The sequence below is a fragment of the Tympanuchus pallidicinctus genome, unplaced genomic scaffold (assembly GCF_026119805.1).
Source record: "Tympanuchus pallidicinctus isolate F22 unplaced genomic scaffold, pur_lepc_1.0 scaffold6, whole genome shotgun sequence".
NCBI classification, from domain to species: Eukaryota; Metazoa; Chordata; class Aves; order Galliformes; family Phasianidae; genus Tympanuchus; species Tympanuchus pallidicinctus.
The window spans coordinates 9829725-9848608 of record NW_026294780.1 but is presented as its reverse complement, the minus strand read 5'-3'; the positions used below and the strand labels follow the sequence as shown (position 1 = coordinate 9848608).

The 18884-nt window shown below is 42.7% G+C and overlaps 2 protein-coding genes across 3 annotated transcripts in view; one reads left to right on the top strand and one right to left on the bottom strand.

Moving 5' to 3' along the window:
* RPL31 (ribosomal protein L31) overlaps nt 1–18884 on the bottom strand; it is a 662822-nt gene that overhangs the window by 249131 nt on the left and 394807 nt on the right. The window lies entirely within an intron of this gene.
* Nucleotides 457–18433, top strand: CHST10 (carbohydrate sulfotransferase 10). 2 transcript variants are annotated; one of them, XM_052664911.1, is made up of 6 exons: nt 457–543; nt 5421–5555; nt 8832–8929; nt 10965–11199; nt 14205–14310; nt 14868–18433. In XM_052664911.1, the coding sequence occupies exons 2-6, from the start codon at nt 5444–5446 to the stop codon at nt 15403–15405; spliced, it is 1089 nt and encodes a 362-aa protein (XP_052520871.1). In that variant the 5' UTR covers nt 457–543; nt 5421–5443; the 3' UTR covers nt 15406–18433. The 2 variants fall into 2 exon arrangements, with proteins under 2 accessions (XP_052520871.1, XP_052520870.1); XM_052664910.1 differs by lacking the exon at nt 457–543 and adding an exon at nt 1223–1317.

Below are 18884 nucleotides of genomic sequence, written 5' to 3'. Positions count from 1 at the left end.
TATCCGACAGCCGATCCGAGCAGTGGCTTATCTTCCCACAGAGAAGGGGCCGAGGGCTGCGGCGGGCCCCGTACCTGCGGGAAGTGGACTCTCTGGAGCCGGGCCCCGCGGGGTAGGGCATCCCGCTCCCGCCGGAGCGAGGTGAGGCGGGGCAGGGCGGGGCGAGGCGAGGCGAGGATCTTTTCCCTCCCTCCTGCCTCCGCCCCGGGGCTGGCGGCCGGCAGGGACGCTGAGTCTGCTCGGAGCGGACCGTTCCGTCCCCACGGCTGCCTCCACCTTCTTCCTCCCAGCGGCGGGGCTAGGGGCGCCGCCGAGGCCGGGGCCTACCCGCGGCGGGAGGAAATGGAGGCGGCGGCGGGGCTGGGCGGCGGCGGCAGCAGCGGCAATCGGGGCTGAGCGGGGAGGCGTCGCCGCCACCCGCAACCAGGCGGGGGGATGCGGCAGCCGGGGCCGGAGCGGCGCCCCGCCGCGTAAGGCGGGCCCGGGCCGGAGCGGCGCCCCGCCGCGGGGGCCGGGGCTGCGGGAATCGGCGCCGTAGGGCCGGTAAGTCGGCGGCGCTTCCGCCTCGCGCTTTCCGAGCCTGGGGAAGGGGGAGGAAGGGGTGTTCAGCTGGAGGCCCGGCAGCCCGCAGCCGGAGCAGGCCGGGAGCCGCGGTGGGGTGCGGGTCGCCGTGCCTAGAGCTGCCGCGGGGACGAGGCTGTGTCCCCCGCAGGAGGTTACTTTTTGCGAGTGGTCGCGGAGCGGGCGGCCGAGGCCCGGCTCCGGGTGCGGTGATGGCAGGCCGGGCTGTCAGCGGCGGGGCAGAGCTGGCGGGTGCCCTGCACGGAGAGAGAAGCTTTGCTTATGGCTCTGGCAGGGAAGATTTTCTCCTCCTTAACCGGGAAAAGTTTGCTTCTGGTTAGCCAAGCTCCATCGCCTGCCTGCGCCCGGATCTGGCTTTTGGGCTGTGGATAAGCTTTGCTTGATGCAGCCCGTATCTGTCACACCGCAGTAGTGTCCCGCGTTCCTGATGCAGGCTCACCCTGCTCTTATCCCTCCCCTGAGGCAACGAGCATCTCAGCATCTAGCCGGCTGGGGAAGCCCTGATGCTGGGATAACAGCTGCTGCCACGCTGCAAAGAGCGTTCAGGGCCCTGTGTGGCCCCAGTGTCTGTCTGGGAGGCTGCCTCTCAATGCTGAGCTGAACGCCTTGCAGTGCTTCCCAGCGTGGCTGCCGTCTGCCAAGCCCCTTCACACCAAGCCTGCCTATGGCCCAGGATGGTGATGCGGCTGTTGCTGGGATGCTGAATTAGTTCTCTGCCTTCCTTCCTGCTGACAGGTGAGCTACACGTGCTCGGTGAAAGCTGACCGTTTGTGAGAGCAGGTGACAAGCCTGTGAATACTGTCAAGGTGCTGAAAAGCCTTCAGAGAGAATCAGCTTTCAGAAATACCTGTTGTAACGTGCTTTATGGCATTTAGCATCATCATTCAATTTTAAGAAGTGAGCCTGTGCAAGATTTTGGCGGTTTTTTTTTTTTTTTTTTTTTTTTTTTTTAAAGTATAAGAAATTGTCCAGATCTGTTAACTTTATCTGAAGAGAAGGGAGGCTTTGATGAAAATGAATTGGATATCTCATCGTACTGCTTTTAGTTCTTTGTTGTGCACTTCGAGTTATGTCATTAGTCACATGCTGATGATAGGTAAGTAGGTTGATGGTTGGAGGCTCCTAGTGTGCTGCTGTCATTTACTGTGCACTGTCCCACCAGGGACAGTGGCCCCTGCCCAGGCACCATAAGCTGCCAAGCAGGGGCCTATGCTTTAAGTTTTAATACTGCTTAAATCTTCAAGTCTCCTTCCATCATGTTCTGCATAGCCCTATTCATTCCCAGGGCATGTCTTTGGTTTCTGGGGATGGCTGCCAGCTCTCAGCATTGGTGGATCGTGTCTGCCAGCTCTATGGCTACCAGGGCCTGGCTTGCTTCGATGATTGTCATTCATACTCATACCTAAAAAGCTCTTTAGAAGTAGATGGAAGACCACCTTCTGGAGAGCAGGAGGGAATGGCTAAAGTAGCATAACAAGAGAATAGGACAAAACTTCCTGTTCAGGATAACTTTTTAAGTAGATGTGATACTGAGGGACATGGCTTAGTGGGTATGGTGGTGATAGGTTGATGGTTGGACTAGATGAGGTCTTTTCCGACCTTGATGCCTTGAGCTGTCATTCTGCACTGTTCTGTCATTCATATGAAGAACAGGAATTTTCCCCAAAGTCCTAGTGTTTTTTCCAGATAGGATGTTCCTCACAGACAGATCAGCTCACTTACTGAGTCTTGTTCTTTGGTTCACAATTGTGTATATGTTCCCCGTTGTGCTTCTGTACATGCTTTGGGAAAACTGGCACCTGACTGCTCTGGGGACTGTGTGCCAATTTGGATTCAGGGCAGATAGCCAGAGATGAAAGAACAGAGGAATGCATGGAGAGAAGGTTGGTGGCTTTTGTTTTTTTTTTTTTTTCCTTTTACCTTTTATTTTCCTTTTTTGGCTCCTGTGCCCCTAAAGAACACAGAATTGTAATAAGAGGGAAAAGGAGCAATTTGAAAAATCCCTTTGTGTTATGTTATGACAGGATGAACTGAGCCTTCAGCGATGTTCTTGGTTTTTCTACTTGTAAGGAAAGAATATTTTATGCAAGAAGTAAAATGTGCATTTAGAAGTTAAAGGAAACATTTAAAAGGGAGATTCAGGAGCTAAGATGTATGTACATGTGTTCACTAGAAAATAAGTGGCAGGAAAGACAAATTGTAGTAAGATCAGAGATAGACAGGAAGTGTGATTACTGTATGTGAAAATGATGAAAAATATCTCTGTTAGGAAAGAAAAAGCTAGAGAAAGGGGAGCAACATAAACACCTTCTTTTAAAAATGTTGATGGTCACCTCATTTAAGTGAGAATAATGATTTACTTCTGTGTATCATTTTGAGTAGTTCTGCTTCTTAGGGTAGATGCAGTTTTGTTTAGATGCTGGAAGTGAGTTATCGTGCCAGCCATTGTAAGTACATTTTGATAAATCCTCTGACAACACAATTCCATCAGGGAATCTGGTTGTAGATTTGCTTTGTGCACAAACGGCTTAGTGTTTTCTTTTCAGCTTCAATGTATTGAGGGCTAATAATGGTGATTGTTATGGATGTGACTGTGATCCCGTCCCATTGCTGGCCTACCCATAGAGCAGAGGATTTGGCTGCAGGCCCTGTGGGTGCTGACTGCTGTTGTTTTCCAAGTTGGAGCGCATCGGAGCTGCTCTCCCCGTGACATTCAACACAACTTCATGGAACTGCAGTACATAAATTACTGAAAGCAACAGGGATCCACATTCCTTACTGAATGACGTGTATCCATCATCGTTATGAAAACGGTTGGCCTAGCAGGGATACTCTGACTGTCAGAGGTCTGTTTCTTCTGGCTTTATGTAGAGCAGGTGTCATGGGTTAGATGGGACGATCCGTCCCAGACCGTTTTTCATGTCTTTGAAGTGCCAGCTTATCTAAAAGCAAATGTGGTGAGATCTGGTGTCTTGAACAGAAGATAGCTGATGCTGTAGCATACTTCAAAACGAGCACCTTTGGGAGCTGATGGTTTGGAGAAATTTGGCATTATTGTAATGGTATGGTGAGATTCCTCCATCTGTTTTCAGCTGCTTGCCTTGCCTGCACATGTGTTTGGTGTACCCTGGAGACATTTCACTTCTATCAGCTCCAGTGAGAACTCTTAGAAGCATTTGCATTGCTGGAAGATAGAAGCTAGTTGGAAAAGCAGTCAGCACCTGTAGCAGGAGTAAGGGTGTGGCAGATGGATGTGTTGGAAGAATGTCAAAAGCTCCAGTGGGTATGAAAAGGCAAAACACTGGTATGCAGCCAAAAAAATAATGCAAAATTTGCTCAGAAGCAATAACTAGCATGATTTTATAATCTTAGCTGGGAATGAGGGCCTCTCCTCTCTGTTCATTCAAGTGGCTGTGCAGAAATGTGATCGCATGCCATGCAGGTGCTTTTTTGTTTTTGTTTTTTTTTGCATCTGTACAAATCTTCCAAGACTGTTGTGAGAATCTCACTGCATAAAGTATTTGATTTAAATCCTATTTGGTGAGGAGTTCTGAAGTTGCATTATCAATGTTCTCCAAAGGAAGAGTTCACTTACTGCTGCGAGGAAACTCCTCCTGCTGGCTGTGTGGGTAATAATTAACATCATGGAAATCAAAACTTTCCAGTTGATACTTTACTGGCAACAAAAGTAACAAAATGAAAAGGAACATTACTGCCTTGAAATACAGCTTTAGGTTAAACTTAGTGAGTTGGCTCAGTAGCATCTTGCCCGTGGTTTTTGTAGGCTGGGCAGGAGAGGAATGTCTTGTGTCCTGAGTTGACACAGGACAGTTATGAATACTGTTAACGTTGATCTGCTGGCTGGCAACCCTGAGGGTGGAGCTTTCCTCATTTTACCTTCTTGTGCTGTGATCAGCCGCCTCAGAAATTTAAATGGGGGAAAAGAACTACCCTCAAAAAAAAATTGGAGGTTTGCTGCTTTGACCCTGGGCAGCCTAATGGGGGGGAGGAGGGGGGTGGCAGCCCAACTCACAGCAGGGGTATGGAACTGGATGGGCTCTTTTGAAGCCCCTTCTAACCCAGAGCAATCTGTGAGCAGTCAGACCAAGGTGGGGTGAATGAGGAAAGAAATATCTCACTGATAGCAGCAGGTGCTCATATTGCTCATATTGGCTAAGCAGTTGTTTCAGTTGAAAGAACAGAAAAAAAAAAAAAAAAAAAAAAAAAAAAACTACCAGCAAATAGAAGGAGAGGAATCTGCTGCTTTTCTTTTGTTGTATATATGATGTACTTTCTGGACACGCTTACCTGGGGTGTGTTCAGAGAAGGGCAACAGAGCTGTGAGGGGTCTGGAGCACAAGTCTTATGGGGAGCAGCTGGGGGAACTGGGATTGTTCAGTCTGGAGAAGAGAAGGGGAGGACTTAATCTCTCTCTACATGTTTCCTAAAGGGAGGTTGTGGTGTGGTGGGGGTTGGCCTCTTCTCCTGTGTAACTAGTGGTAGGATGAGAGGGAATGGCCTCAAGTTGCACCAGGGGAGGTTCAGGCTGGACATTAGAAGAAATTTCTCTGAAAAAGTGATGAGGTGCTGGGATGGGCTGCCCAGGAAGGTGGTGGGGTCACTGTCCCTGGAAGTGTTAAGGAAAGAATTAGGTGTTGTACTGAGGGACGTGGTTCAGTGGGAAATACTGGTGGTAGGTGGACAGTTGGACTAGACTTGGAGGTCATTTCCAAGCTTGGTGATTCTGTAATATACTTAACTAGAGTTTGGTTATGGAGAGCATTTTTCTAAACTGGAACAAAAAGTATTCATGTGCCTATCTTTCCCCTTTCAAACAGGAAGCAACAACTTTATATGGCTCATGTCTGACAACATGCACCACCAGTGGCTGCTTCTAGCTGCATGCTTTTGGGTGATATTCATGTTCATGGTTGCCAGCAAGTTTATCACATTGACTTTTAAAGATCCAGATGGTAAGTTCAATGTTTGCTGGTGTGGGAATCAAGTGTTGTTTCTGCATTAGAATTGTATAATATTATTTTTATTTTATGATCTCCTCTATCATAGTTCTTTTTGGGAGTCCTTCTACTTAACTTGGGGAAGATCTCTGATAAGTTTACATCACTTACCGTATAGACGAACCTTCCCAGGAACGCACGCTCTGTATATATGTGTATATATGTATGTATATGTATATTTTGTCATACACACTGCAAGAATATCCTGCACGAGAGCAAACCAGAGAACAAGCCATGGCATGCCCGAGGAAGCGCCCGACATTGGGAAGGCCTGACATCCCCCAGTGCTCTTTGTTTCAAAGAAAATCACCATATCAGTAGGACAAGGAGAGCACGGAGACATCTTGGAAACAACAGGATGACTGCTGACTGGCACCAGATAGATAGCAAATGTAAACCTTCTGATAAGATTGTGAACCTGGAGTACCCAGCCATTCGGGAAACAAGGGAGGAGGGGGGAGGCAAGGGGGAGAAAACAGGGTATAAAGGCTGTCATGTTGTGTCCATAGGCGCTCCTGCTTGCGGCGCGAATAAATTCTGCTTTTATCAGAGATACCGTCCTGACAAAATGACTTGGATTATTTCCAACACTGGGAAAGAGGAGATGGTATAGTCATTCACATGAATGCACTTCCAGTGCAAAACGCTTCTCAGCACATTACCACTCTTTTTCAGTAGGTCTGAGAACAGAACACATAAATCTGTAGAAATGTCAGTGCTGATATTCAATTCCTGCTTGTCCTGGTAGAAGTCGGCAAACTTTGTATCGGATCCTTTTTTTCTTTTTCCTTAGTGGTCAGGAACAGAGGAAAACATGTTTTGCAGTTTTGTCTTGTGAGGTCTGCTTTCTCAGATGTACTCAGCTTGAGTATCTTCATCTCCGAAGGGGAGAATTTGTGTACAGAATAGTGTGTACAAAGCTACCTGTTTAAAAATGACCAAAATAAAGCTCCCGCAATACTAGTTTCTGTCCTCTTGTAACTGTGGCAGCATTGTGTATAGCCTGATTTCATACAAAGCTTGTTTTCTTTTACAGCACACTTAGCCTAGCCACCTCTGCCCTGCTTCTTGCATTCAGCTTTATCCTCTGCCGTTTGACTGACAAAGAGCTGATAGGCTTTTGCTTAGCATAAGTAGCCCAGATGGTGTTAGACTGATGGGGAATTTAAGCCATTTGATGACACCACACAGCATGTTAGAGTTTTCTAAAGAAAGTCTAACCAAGAGCTGGTGTTAGGAAAAAAAAAAATCTTCCTACAGAGAGCTTATGACACAACCTACAGTTCTAAGACAGCTGTACTTGTGCATCTGCCTAAAATATGCAAAAAATATGTAACTTCTGAAGCACTGGGATCACTAGTGCTATTTGTATCATTGACTTGATAGCAGATAAATATGCTAGGTGTACCTTTTAAGTCTTGAAGGTGAAAGCTATAGACTAACTTTGTAGATTTCCTCAGTTTTAGCTGTTTTTGAGCCTTGGTATATCTGCAGATGTGCCAGCCTTATGTAAGGTAGTTAAATGTTCCAGTATTTTATGCTATGCCAACTCTTGTTTCTGAGCTTAAGTATTATGTGAGTGGTTATTTCCACCAGAAGTTGTCAGAGGAACTAAAATGTACTTAAAATAATAAATAAGCAGAGCACACCCTCTGCATTTATTTGCTTTTCATTATCTTGCCTTACCATTTTTTGTCTTTTTTTCCTCTGTGCTGAATCCTCTTTCTTATTTGGATAGGAGGATCTCTGAGCAGGAGCTCCATAATTTTTTAAGCTTCAGTCTTACAAAGCCATGAGTATGTAGGTGTTGGAGTTTGCAGTGTTTATATTGGGACTGATGAAGGGAAGAATATACCAGGAGAAAGCCCAAGTAAGCATGATGGCTAATTCTGGAGGAACTCTTATTAAATTAAAAAAATAATAATTAAAAAAACAAGCAAAAAAACACAACTCAGATGTGTCAGGGGAGGTTCAGGTTAGATTTTAGGAAAACTTTCTTCTCAGAAAGAGTGGTAATGTGTTGGAATAGGCTGCCCAGGGAGGTGGTGCAGCCGTGTCCCTGGAGCCGTTCAGGAGACGCGTAGATGTGGCACTTAGGGATGCTGCATTCCTTTCAGTTTCAAGTTGCTTTTCCATCTGTTCCTTTTCTTTAAATCCAGCATGGGCACAGTGATGGAGTGCTACCTTGAAAGGGGGGGGGGGGGGGGCATAAACAGTTGATGTCTTCTTGAGCATAAAACCATAAACAATTGTGGTTGCGGATGAAGAAATACTATTCATAAAAGAATGAACTATATGAAGGGGAAAATAATTCAGTATGGATAGAAAGAAATTTTGAGGGAGAAATCCTGTTCTTTTCCCTTTGAGGTTAAGGAAAACTTCAATTTTTATTTTTTTTTTTCCTGCATCATGTAAAACTACAGAATTGTGTTATTTTTCAGTTTCCCTGTAGCATGCAAATTGCAAAAAGATGCAGGAGGTTTTTCCCTTACATACTTTAATTTCGTTTGGGATTATTAGCTGCTCTAAAATAATTAAAAAGAATGAATGTATTCACTGAATTTGTTTTTCTCTTTGTGGAAGACTCTAAGGAAAAGCCATCGTTCCAGTAATAAACAATAAGGGGATCTTGTATTCTTTAGTGCTGATTAGATCTGCTGCTAAGAAAATAAAGGTGCTCCTTAACAATGCTTTCTTTTTATTTTTTTTGCTAATGTCTAAGAGTTTACAGTAGGTGAAACTTACCTATTAATATGGATGTGGGAAGGGCAGAAGCCTGCTAAATTACAGTCTTCAGGAAGTTTATTGAAAAAATAAAAGTATTGTACTGTCGTATGCATCCAGTTGTTCTTCAACTAAAGAAAATTCCAATATCATATATTATTAGATCTTAAAACCTGTGCAAACGTTATTATTTTTCCTGACATTTGGATTTTCAATTTCTGTGTTTCTTTGTATGCAGTTTGTTTTTGAAAGCCCCCTCAAGAAAGATAATGGTCGTGTTTCTTTGAGAAAACTAAATTAAAATTACACCCAAAATTCCCATAGAGTATGTTCTTTAAAATATTCATAGCCTCTCATGTCTTCTCTAGTACTTTCCCATCTGGAAACAAAACGTAATGTTTTGCCTGCTTATTGCAGAAAATGTTTTTCCATTGTGTTGGCTGTAAAGCAGAAATTGTTGCTTTCCCCCCATCCTCCGTAATGCTCTTATCTTTTTTCCTTCTCCAGGCTATGGTGCCAAACAAGAGCCATTAATACTGACAGCTGTGACAAAAGTGGAGGAGGCACGTGTGCCAGAGGAAAAACATTGGACTAAAGAATTCCAGGTGCGTACCGTTGAGATAAGAGTTTGTATGTATTAAAGAGTGGGAGAAAAGAGAGATTATGTAAGGGTTTCCTGTGGTTAAAGGAACTGCTAGACAGGAATCATTATTCAGACTTTAATTTTTCATAGAGCAGACAGAATTTCTTTCAGCTTCCCAAAGCTGCTTTGTTACAGTAACCTTCTATCTGTCCAAATTAATGCACTTCCACTTCTAGGAGAATATAGTTCTAGTATATAGAATATAGCACTACCACTTTTATCAAGTCAGGTCAATCAGTTTTTGCTTGCCTTTCTTATGTAATGGCCCCATTTTGGGTTACTTGTTACAGTGTCTTAGATGTCTTGGTATAATCATCAGGTTCATGGTTCTCGAGGTCAATCCTGAGTCTTGTCTGTTTTCATTCCTCTTGGTTCTTTGCCTGGTCTTTCTGATTCTTTTTTATCAGATTCCATTTTTTTTCTTCATCTTCTGTGCTCTTTGTGCTTTGCATTGCAGAATTTGTCCAAAGTGAAACACAAACACAGTAGTATTCAATACAAGTTGCTCCAAGTGCACAGTTCTGTACTTTCAGAAATAAAGCAGAACAGCTGCAGTTCTTAGCAAATTCCTTGCTAATTCTCAAGGAAACTGAGAATTCCAAATGCAAATGTGAACTTAAGACTGTTTGCATGGAGAGCTAGGGCTAATTTTTTGCCATTGGATAAATCAGTCACCTAATATTTAGAGTATTTCTTCAAAGCAGTATGCTTATATATCTGTATAAGCATGGCACTTTGTTTTCCTTATGTTTAAAAATAAAATAAAATAAAATTTAAGTTATCTTCACTGTACTTGGGAGAAGGGCTTCGTTCAGTGGAAGTCTGGCAGTAGCAAGTCAATATCTTTCTTTACTTGTATGGAAGAGGATAATAAAGTTCTTGATCTAAAACTATTCCCTCTTGACTTTGTGACAACGTGAACCACAGAACAATAATATTAATCCTGGTTGCATGCAAAAGGAATTGGTTTTGATAAGCAATCTGTCAGGCCATCCAAATTGCATCTTGAGCAGGGAATGAATAATTGGGACAAAATGTAAAACCATCCCTTTCTCATATGTTGCTTGGGCACTATGTAAAGTACCATCTGAATAAAGAAACAGATGACAATGCTTGGTGGCACTGGACCTGGTCAAATTCAGCTTCTTATATTTACTTGAGTAATAATGAAGTCCCTACAGAGTGAAAGCCTGAGAGTTAGCAGTGGAAATAAGAATGATGTATTTCACTTTGCAGTGTGGCTTTCTAACCTTGTGCTTGCTGCAAAGGGTAACAGCGTTAAAATAAGGAAGTTGTGAAGCTGAAGAAAAGTTTGACACCATAATGTGCTGTGCCAAAACTATAAGTGAATTTTTCTTTGCTATTAACAAAGAATTGGCAGTGTAAAATCTGTTTTTCTGTGAACTTTTCTTTATCTCTTTCCTTCCCAGATCCAGGTGTGTAAATCACACTTAGTGGAAGGAGGAGGACTCTTCAACAGAAAATTAAAATTTCTCTTCATCTGTGTATCAGGCAATCTTGTTCTTTCTCTCTCCCAATTAACCATGAGGCAGAGGGATGTGGTTGTAGTCAGGGCTCTCTCCTCTGGAATGGACTGCCCAGGGAGGTGGTGGAGTCACCGAGCCTGGGGGTGTTCAAGGAAAGGCTGGATGTTGTGTTGAGGGACATGGTTTAGTGGGAGCTATTGGGAATAGGTGAACGGTTGGACTGGGTGATCTTTTAGGTCTTTTCCAACCTTGGTGATTCTATGATTCTATGATTCTTAGCCTCACAAAAATTAAACAGGTCATCAATTTTTGGATAAGAGGAATGCCACGTACCAACACGTACAGCAGCAGTGCAGGAAGGAAACTTACTTCTTCAGTTTATGTTTAGTAGTGTTATCATGAGCATATGGATCATTATCATGCACAGTTTGAGGACTTTTACAGTTTAGAATTTGATCTGAAACTAACATTTGCACTTTGTTTTTTCTTTCTCCCCTCTATTTTATAAAGCCTACTGGAAAAGCTTTCACTGGAAATCTGCTACAACATCCCTTGGTTCATATGGAAAGACTTGAGCTTCTCCGGAATGTCTGCAGAGACACTGCATTGAGTAATCTCTCTCACACTGCAGTTTCCAAATTCGTCTTGGACCGAATATTTGTGTGTGACAAGCACAAGATCCTGTTTTGTCAGACGCCAAAAGTGGGCAACACTCAGTGGAAAAAAGTCTTGATCGTTTTAAATGGTATCTACTCAGTTGTGGGTGTGTGGGTTTTTTTGAGGGGGAGGAAAGAGCAGAATTGGTCCAACTGGGACAGGACTAAAATGGATTCTTTCTGCCTTTCAGTACACTGATACTTAATTTCAGCTACTCATTCGTCACAGTTGCTTCTAATCCTTTCAGAAGATCTATTTTTAAAGAAAATAAACCTGTTCTTTCTGTGAAAATAAGTACTGTTAATGTTTGACTCAAAAATTCTTTGAGTCAATAGTGCACATATGCATGTGGTAGGTAGGTTTGTTATCTTTGAAGGGGTGGCACTGATTTAAAGGGTTTGAAACAAGTAAATTACAAGGTACCACAATTCCCTAAGAAATGACTGTACAAAATCTTGAACCCACCAACTTATAACTTCACTCTTTAAGGCACGAGGAAAGCTTATTAAAATTCAGCATCTGCTGTAGATCTGTGGTGGTGAAATCATGTGTTTGTGTAACCACCAAGCCTCATATGAGTTAAGGAGATTCTGAGGCACTTCAGAGTAGAATTTCATCAACAAGGGTGTGTTATAAAAGACTAAAAGAAGGAGTAAAAGGACTGGTGTTTGAGTAACAAACTATGAGGCATGCTCTGTCTACTTGGACCTAGAACACTCCTTCAGTAGCATGGTATGCCAATACAAATAAGTGGTTTCTTCAGAGTTTCCCACTGCACCACTGGGTGCACACATGCTTAGCTTGATTGTATTTAATATAACACACCTTTGTTTAACTTAAGATATCATCTTTTACCAGGACTGTGTCTTTCTTATGTATAGCCAGGTCAATTGGAGCCCTTTGGTGGCTTTACAGGCAACATGGTTCATCAAGGTTTAGGTGATACCTGAATACTATAAACCTATATTTCTTGTTATGAAAACCCTCAGAACAGCCAGCTCTACACTTCTGTTTATGTTCTCTTGACCTTGCATGAAATAGTGCTCATACCAATAAGGAAACAGTCACAAGTTGACAAAGGAGCTGTGTCCTTCAGCAAAACTTTTGTTCTAAGGAGTATGTCTCCAAAGACTTGTATATTAGTTTCAGTCTTGATCTATGGATCAGAGCTTAAAATCCAGAGAAGATACGCGGGCATGGAGATACACACTTGTTTCTTAAATGCCTGTGTAAACTGCATTGGAAAAAAATACTGAGTGTGAAACTACATGAGTGCATTAGAACCACCTTCCTTAGCCTGATTTTAACAGAGAACATACAAAGAATTGCTCAGGACTGGCAGGGTTTTTTGTCGTTCGGTGGGGGATAACTGATGTCTTACTAGCAGAGAACCTTTTTCTTTAAGATTCCAAGTTCTGGCATGCTGGATAATGATAGAGAATTGTGTCTGAATAAATATTGGTCTCTTCTGCCTTGTGCTGCCAGTATGTGAGTATGTGCTGATGAAGACCATCTCTTTCACTGTTGTAACTTTTGTCTCTTTGGGTAGTTTCCACAAATGGAACTGATACTTAGAGGGGAATACTCTGCTTCTAAAAGTGGTATGTGTAGGTTCAGGATGGAGAAACACAGCTGTGGCACTGCTGGGTAACAAATTCTGATACTACTTGTATTCATCCAGAGCTAAGGTGCAATAAAAGCTTTCAGTTTCTGAGGTTATCTAATCTGACATCTACTGTGCACGTGGAGTTCCCCTAGAGTGCCAAAAAGTGTAATTAGAAAACTAAAATTAATAAAGTATTTCCCCACACATACAAAATGATAAAACTGAGAATCTGAGTTGCGTGCATTATTCATCACAATTCTGACTGCTCCTAAGGTTTTTATTGAAACGTTAATTATCTACATTACTTTTGTGGTAGAAATATTGGAACAGAGAATGCCACAGAGACTTTCAACTAAACAGCTTGCTTTGCATCAGCCTGTTCTCAGTGTGTGTTGGCTTTCTGAAATGATGCTTTGTGTGAAGGCTTACTCCTGAGGCCCAAGGGGTCGCATGAGATGTTTTTCAAGGTCATGAAAACTTCCAGGATTGGATTCTTAAAAAGAATGCATGAGAACTTAGTGACAATTTTTCTTGTCAGTTTACATCCTTGGAGGGGGGGGGGGGGCTGAAGAATATCTGAAGCTTTTTTGTTGTTAATTTTAGTGCTTTTCAATCTGTGTGATATTGTATGATTGGAATTTTTGTTTGAGCATAGTGTAGTCATTAAAGGAATTTTATGGATCCTGAGAGCAAAATGCACAGTTCCAAAAGCGGCCCACAGCATTCATTTTTTGCTGGTGGTGGAAACTCAGAAAAAGTGCTGATTCCTTCTCTGGAATTAATTCTCAAAGTCTTCCCCCGTTTGTATGTGTGGGCAGAGGAAAAGACGGTGGGGACACTGAAACGGGAAGTTATGGGCTTAAGCATAATTGCTGATGAAATTCTTCTAAGCCCCATGGCCTTGGATTTTGGTGTTAGTTAGCCATGACTACTGAGCTTGTTTAGCTTAGAGAAGAGAAGACTCCAGGGAGACCTCCTTGTGGCCTTCCAGTACTTCAAGGGAGCTTATTAGCAGGAAGGGGAAGGCTGTTTACAAGGGTGGATAATGATAGGACAAGGGAGAATGGTCTTAAAGTGAGGCAGGGGAGGTTCAGGTTAGATATTAGGAGGAAGTTTTTCACACAGAGGTGGTGACGCACTGGAGCAGGTTGCCCAAGGAGGCTGTGGATGCCCCATCCCTGGAGGCATTCAAGGCCAGGCTGGATGTGGCTCTGGGCAGCTGGTCTGGTGGTTGGCCACCCTGCACATAGCAGGGGGTTGAAACCAGATGATCATTGTGGTCCTTTTCAACCCAGGCCGTTCTCTGAGCTTTACAGTCAGAATCTTTTGTCATTTGACAGCATCAAGTATTGTAACTTGATAAACACTGAAAACGGGGGAAATTGGAAGATAAACTAAAAAGCTGTCAGCCAAAAGCATGCTCAGTTTTGCTTTTTTTTTTCCCCCCCTCTTGAAAAATCCTCTTGCTCTCTTTTCAATTTTTGTAGGAGCATATTCTTCCATAGACGAGATCCCCGAAAGCATCGTACATGATCATGAGAAAAATGGCCTTCCACGTCTGTCCTCCTTCAGTGACTCTGAAATTAAAAAGCGGTAAGAGATGAATGGCTTCCTGGGGACGTGGCAGGGGCTTGGAGTCAGGAGTGGGGTGAGCAGACTGGAGAGCAGACATTCAGCTGAAACACTTGGTGCTGAAGCAATGATTTGTCTAACTACCTGACATTGAAAATTGCAACCCTCTTTGTATTTAGCTGCACTGAGTTACTTTTTCTGTGTGATTGTGTACTTTTATTTTGAGCTTACCCTCATAACATTAAAAATATCTTGAATTCAGAGTTTTCAGCATCATAGAGGATTTGGTCTCCTGTTTATTTGGATTGTGATAAACTAAGCTTCTCCAGCTGTAATAGAATGTGGAGGATGAGGAAGCTCTACTGACATTTTGTACTGTATGCAAAAACTTATAGTGAAAAATACAGACATTGTATTTCAAGTCCTACTGATGATAGTATTGATAGATTATGGAAGTAGCATAAGATTTACATTGCTCTCCCTGCAGTCAGTTTCCATACAGTTTGTAAGACTTTGCTAGGTGCTGCTTATATTTTCATAATTATTCAATCTTATTTTTTTTTCCTTCTTCTGTTTAGGCTGAATTTATACTTCAAGTTTTTTATTGTTAGAGATCCATTTGAAAGACTTATTTCTGCATTTAAAGACAAGTTTGTGCACAATCCTCGCTTTGAGCCTTGGTACCGACACGAAATTGCTCCCAGCATCATTCGCAAGTACAGAAGAAATCGCCTGGAGACCAAAGGGCTGCAGTTTGAGGATTTTGTTCGCTATCTGGGTGACCCCAATCACCGATGGCTGGATGTCCAGTTTGGTGATCACATTATTCACTGGGTAACCTACGTGGAACTCTGTGCCCCCTGCGAAATCACGTACAGTGTGATTGGACACCATGAAACCCTGGAGGACGATGCTCCCTACATTTTGAAAGCAGCCGGCATAGACCGTCTGGTATCGTACCCCACGATTCCGCCAGGCATAACAGTGTACAACAAAACAAAAGTAGAGAGGTATTTTTCAGGAATCAGCAAGAGAGACATAAGACGCCTCTATGCTCGGTTTGAAGGCGACTTTAAACTCTTTGGGTATCAGGAGCCAGATTTCTTGTTTAAGTGATGTTTGGGAGAAGCTCTGGAGAAGTGTCTTAATTGAAACCTGTGTGAATACCAGCTGCAACGCTGACAGAGATGAGAATGACCTTTTGTTTTCTAGCTTTTTGATGTTGCTCCGTTCTTCCATGAAACATGTGTCATATGAAGAGTTAGGGGCTTAAAGTTGTTGCTTACTGACCGTATTTTCAATATGTGACACTGCAGTCTGTTGGGAATGAAGTCAGTTATCTAAAACACAGGATTTCACTTCTCTCCCTTCCTTGCAGGGGAAAAAAAAAAGGGAAAAACAAATGGACGATAGTCTTCCTCCTCCTTCTCCCAGGCAGAATGCAATTTAAAAATGTTGTGAAGTATTTATAAAGATGGCAGTTTCATTGCAGGTTAATGCTGACATGTTTGTGAGCTCGATGATTCATGCTCATGAGAAGGGCATGCAGTCTCCCATGAGCTTTGAAAATTAGAGGCCAGTACAGGACTAAAGACTGATTGAATGCTTTACAAGTAAAATCATCTAGTTTCTATCATGTGGCTGCTATAATAATAGAAATGCTGATCTAATCCCATTTTTGTTTGTCACAAAGTGAACCTAATTAGACAGAAGCTTTAGAACTGTTCAGAAAGGGGCTGGTTCTAAAGCCCAGTTATCTTTGTACTTTTGTCAAGTGTTTACTGTACTTACTACTGGTCTATTGAGCATCATTCTACCTTTGATTTTCAAGGTATTATTTAACTCCTGGCTATGTAAGTTATCTGAGAACACCAGAATCAAATGGAGCATAGGAGAATATGCATAGAAATATGAAGCCGTTAGGGGAACCTTAAGGAAAATTAATTTAAAATAAAGAATTAGTTGTATTTGTGGGAGCACATACAGAAATCAAAGATGCCACACATTTCGTTTTGTCTTCTAACAGTGAAGATTAATAAAGAAGCCACAAAAGCAGGTTGACATATGGAAGAGCTGCTAAAGTTACTTGGATTAATGGTCTTCCTTTTTCTTATATCCTGCCTTGCTCAGAGTTCTGTACCATGCAGAACAGAACGTTTTCTTCCCTCTGAAAATCTATTCCCCTATTGCTGAAGTAGGCAGTATTTGGATCCTTCTGTTTTCATTCACTGCCATGGTGCCTGGAGTTTTAAAAGTCCAACATTTGTGTTACCAACAGGTGAGGTGGCAGCTTGCCAGGAGTGTGAATTTCGCTTACATTTCTGTACATGTTTTGTGTGTCAAAAAAACAGAAAACCAGAACTGAATGAATGCAGCCATAATAATTGCCTGTGCTTGCATTCTGCCCAATAAGGAGTTGTCCCATGTTTGAGCTCACCAGCAATAAGCATCAGCGTGCTGCTGCCTCATCCTGCAGTTCGTGGGAGAGAGACCACAAGCCCAGACTGCAGCCATCGATCTGTCCAAAGTGAGCATGCAACCTGTGCTCTAAAATCCTGATCCTAAAGGATTACTTTTCAGATCAGTGTAACGTTGCTGGCTGGAAACGCTGCTGGCTGTCAGTGCTATGGAATCTGCTTTTCAGTGCAGCCCCAGCATGTTTTCCATAGCTTCTCTATCAGCACAAGGAAGCATCTTGGACTTGTGAAAAAGGAAAGCTGTGCCAAGCTGACACGGGCTGCCATCTGCAGAAAGGAAGCCCTGTTGTAGCTGGATGTGGTTTCAGAAAGATCCCAACAGTCTCACTGAAACGAGAGAGGATCATTCACTGAGCATCATGAGAAGAGAACAGTCCCAGGTGGCAAATCTCCAAAGGTGGGATGATTATTATTATTATTTTGAGAAAAAGCAATGGTTACAGTGCCCTAACTTGTTAGTTCTTAACAAACGATAAAAAGATGTTAACAGCTCCAGGTTTCTCTGTTTTTCTTAATATGGGAGCTTAGCAAAATGTATTGTTAAACACATTTTGGAGCTAATGAGCTGATCAATTACCTCTCTGCGGATCTAAAATGTAACAGTGTGAATGATGTATAGTGAATTCAGGCCTTAAAAGTTTAATTCTAATAAAGATGAAAGTAGAATTGTTTTCCACTGAAAGCATAAGTTACTGATACAAATGTATCTGGTTTTATTGTCTCGGGTAAATTACTTCATGTATCAATTGTTTAAAAATGGCCAGGTGGGAAGTGGTGCATGAATCTCCAGTAACAGCACCTTTTTTTTTTTCTAATGGCTTTCTGAGTTGAGTTCTCTGGGCTCCTGAGACTGAAGGAATTCGTTCCAGTGCAGGCAGAGTGGGCAGAGTGTGCTATGTTGGGAAGGAGGCTCTTGCTCTGCTAGTTATAATGAATTAAATGGCTGTGTTTTATTTTAACTTATTGGGACACTGTGCAAGGCTTTTACAAATTCAGTGGTATGTATGAATGCCATTAGGACATCATTTGCCTAGCAGATCCAGATAATATTTGTGGCATACTTGGGGAACTCCTGGACTTAATTCTTGTTTTGTGCCTATCTCTGTTTCTGGCTATGGCTTTTTTGTTGGTTTGTTTTGTTTTGGGTTTTTTTTGGTGGTTGTTTGTTTTGTTTTTGGTTTTTTTTTTCTCAGCAGCTTTTGAATCCTTTGGCCAATTGGAACATTAACTGGAACAAAGGAGAGTTGAACTTTTATAGAATCACTGAATCGTTAGGATCAGAAAAGACCTCTAAGATCGCTCAGTCCAAGTGTCAGCCCACCCCCACCAGCCCACTGCCCACATCCCTCAGTGCCACATCCACACGGTTCTTGAACGCCTCCAGGGATGGTGACTGCAGCACCTCCCTGGGCTGCCTGTGCCACTGCATCACTGCTCTTCCTGGGAAGAAAGATTTTACAGTATCCAACCTGAACCTCCCCTAGTACAACATGAGGCCATTCCCTCTCATCCTGTTGCTGTTACCTGGGAAAATGGTCAATCCCCCACCTCACTACAACCTCCTTTCAGGTCACTGTAGAGAGCAATGAGAATTTTTTTTTGTTGTTTTGTTTTTTAATGTGAGTTGTTACCCCTCTTTCTTGCAATAAAAGGAGATCCAGAATTTACTTGCCTGTGAACTATCTTTACAGGTGATGCCTAACTTCTTTTCTCTGCGCTTCCCACAGTGAATTATCAAGGTGTGCTTTCTGATCATGGGCAATGAGGATGTTTTTCAGTAGTTAGTATATTCATGCAGATTTTTATTTTGGGAAGTGTTCTTTATAAGAAGTAGCAACTCAAAAGTGCCCTGAGAATACAGATTTTTCCCAGATAACCCTGTTGTTTCCCATTTCTTGTATCAGTATTTCCCTGAGTGCTGCTGAGGGTGGCAGCTCCCTGCTGCAAGCACCAGCTCTGTTGTCAGCTCCACGAAGCCATCAGACAGTTCCAGCTGCTGTGTAACATTACTTTTTTCCACATGCTGTTAATAATTTTGTTGGCTGGGAAAGCCACATTTTGATCTTATCTGCACTCCAGACAGTTTGCGGAGAAAAAAGATTATATAGGGATTGCTTA

Excerpts from the sequence above, each read along its gene's own strand:
- CHST10 (XM_052664911.1), top strand. The coding sequence starts at position 5,444 with ATGTCTGACAACATGCACCACCAGTGGCTGCTTCTAGCTGCATGCTTT. Across the intron at positions 11,200-14,204 it reads AGTCTTGATCGTTTTAAATG|GAGCATATTCTTCCATAGAC; the intron begins GTATCTACTCAG and ends CAATTTTTGTAG. Across the intron at positions 14,311-14,867 it reads GACTCTGAAATTAAAAAGCG|GCTGAATTTATACTTCAAGT; the intron begins GTAAGAGATGAA and ends TCTTCTGTTTAG.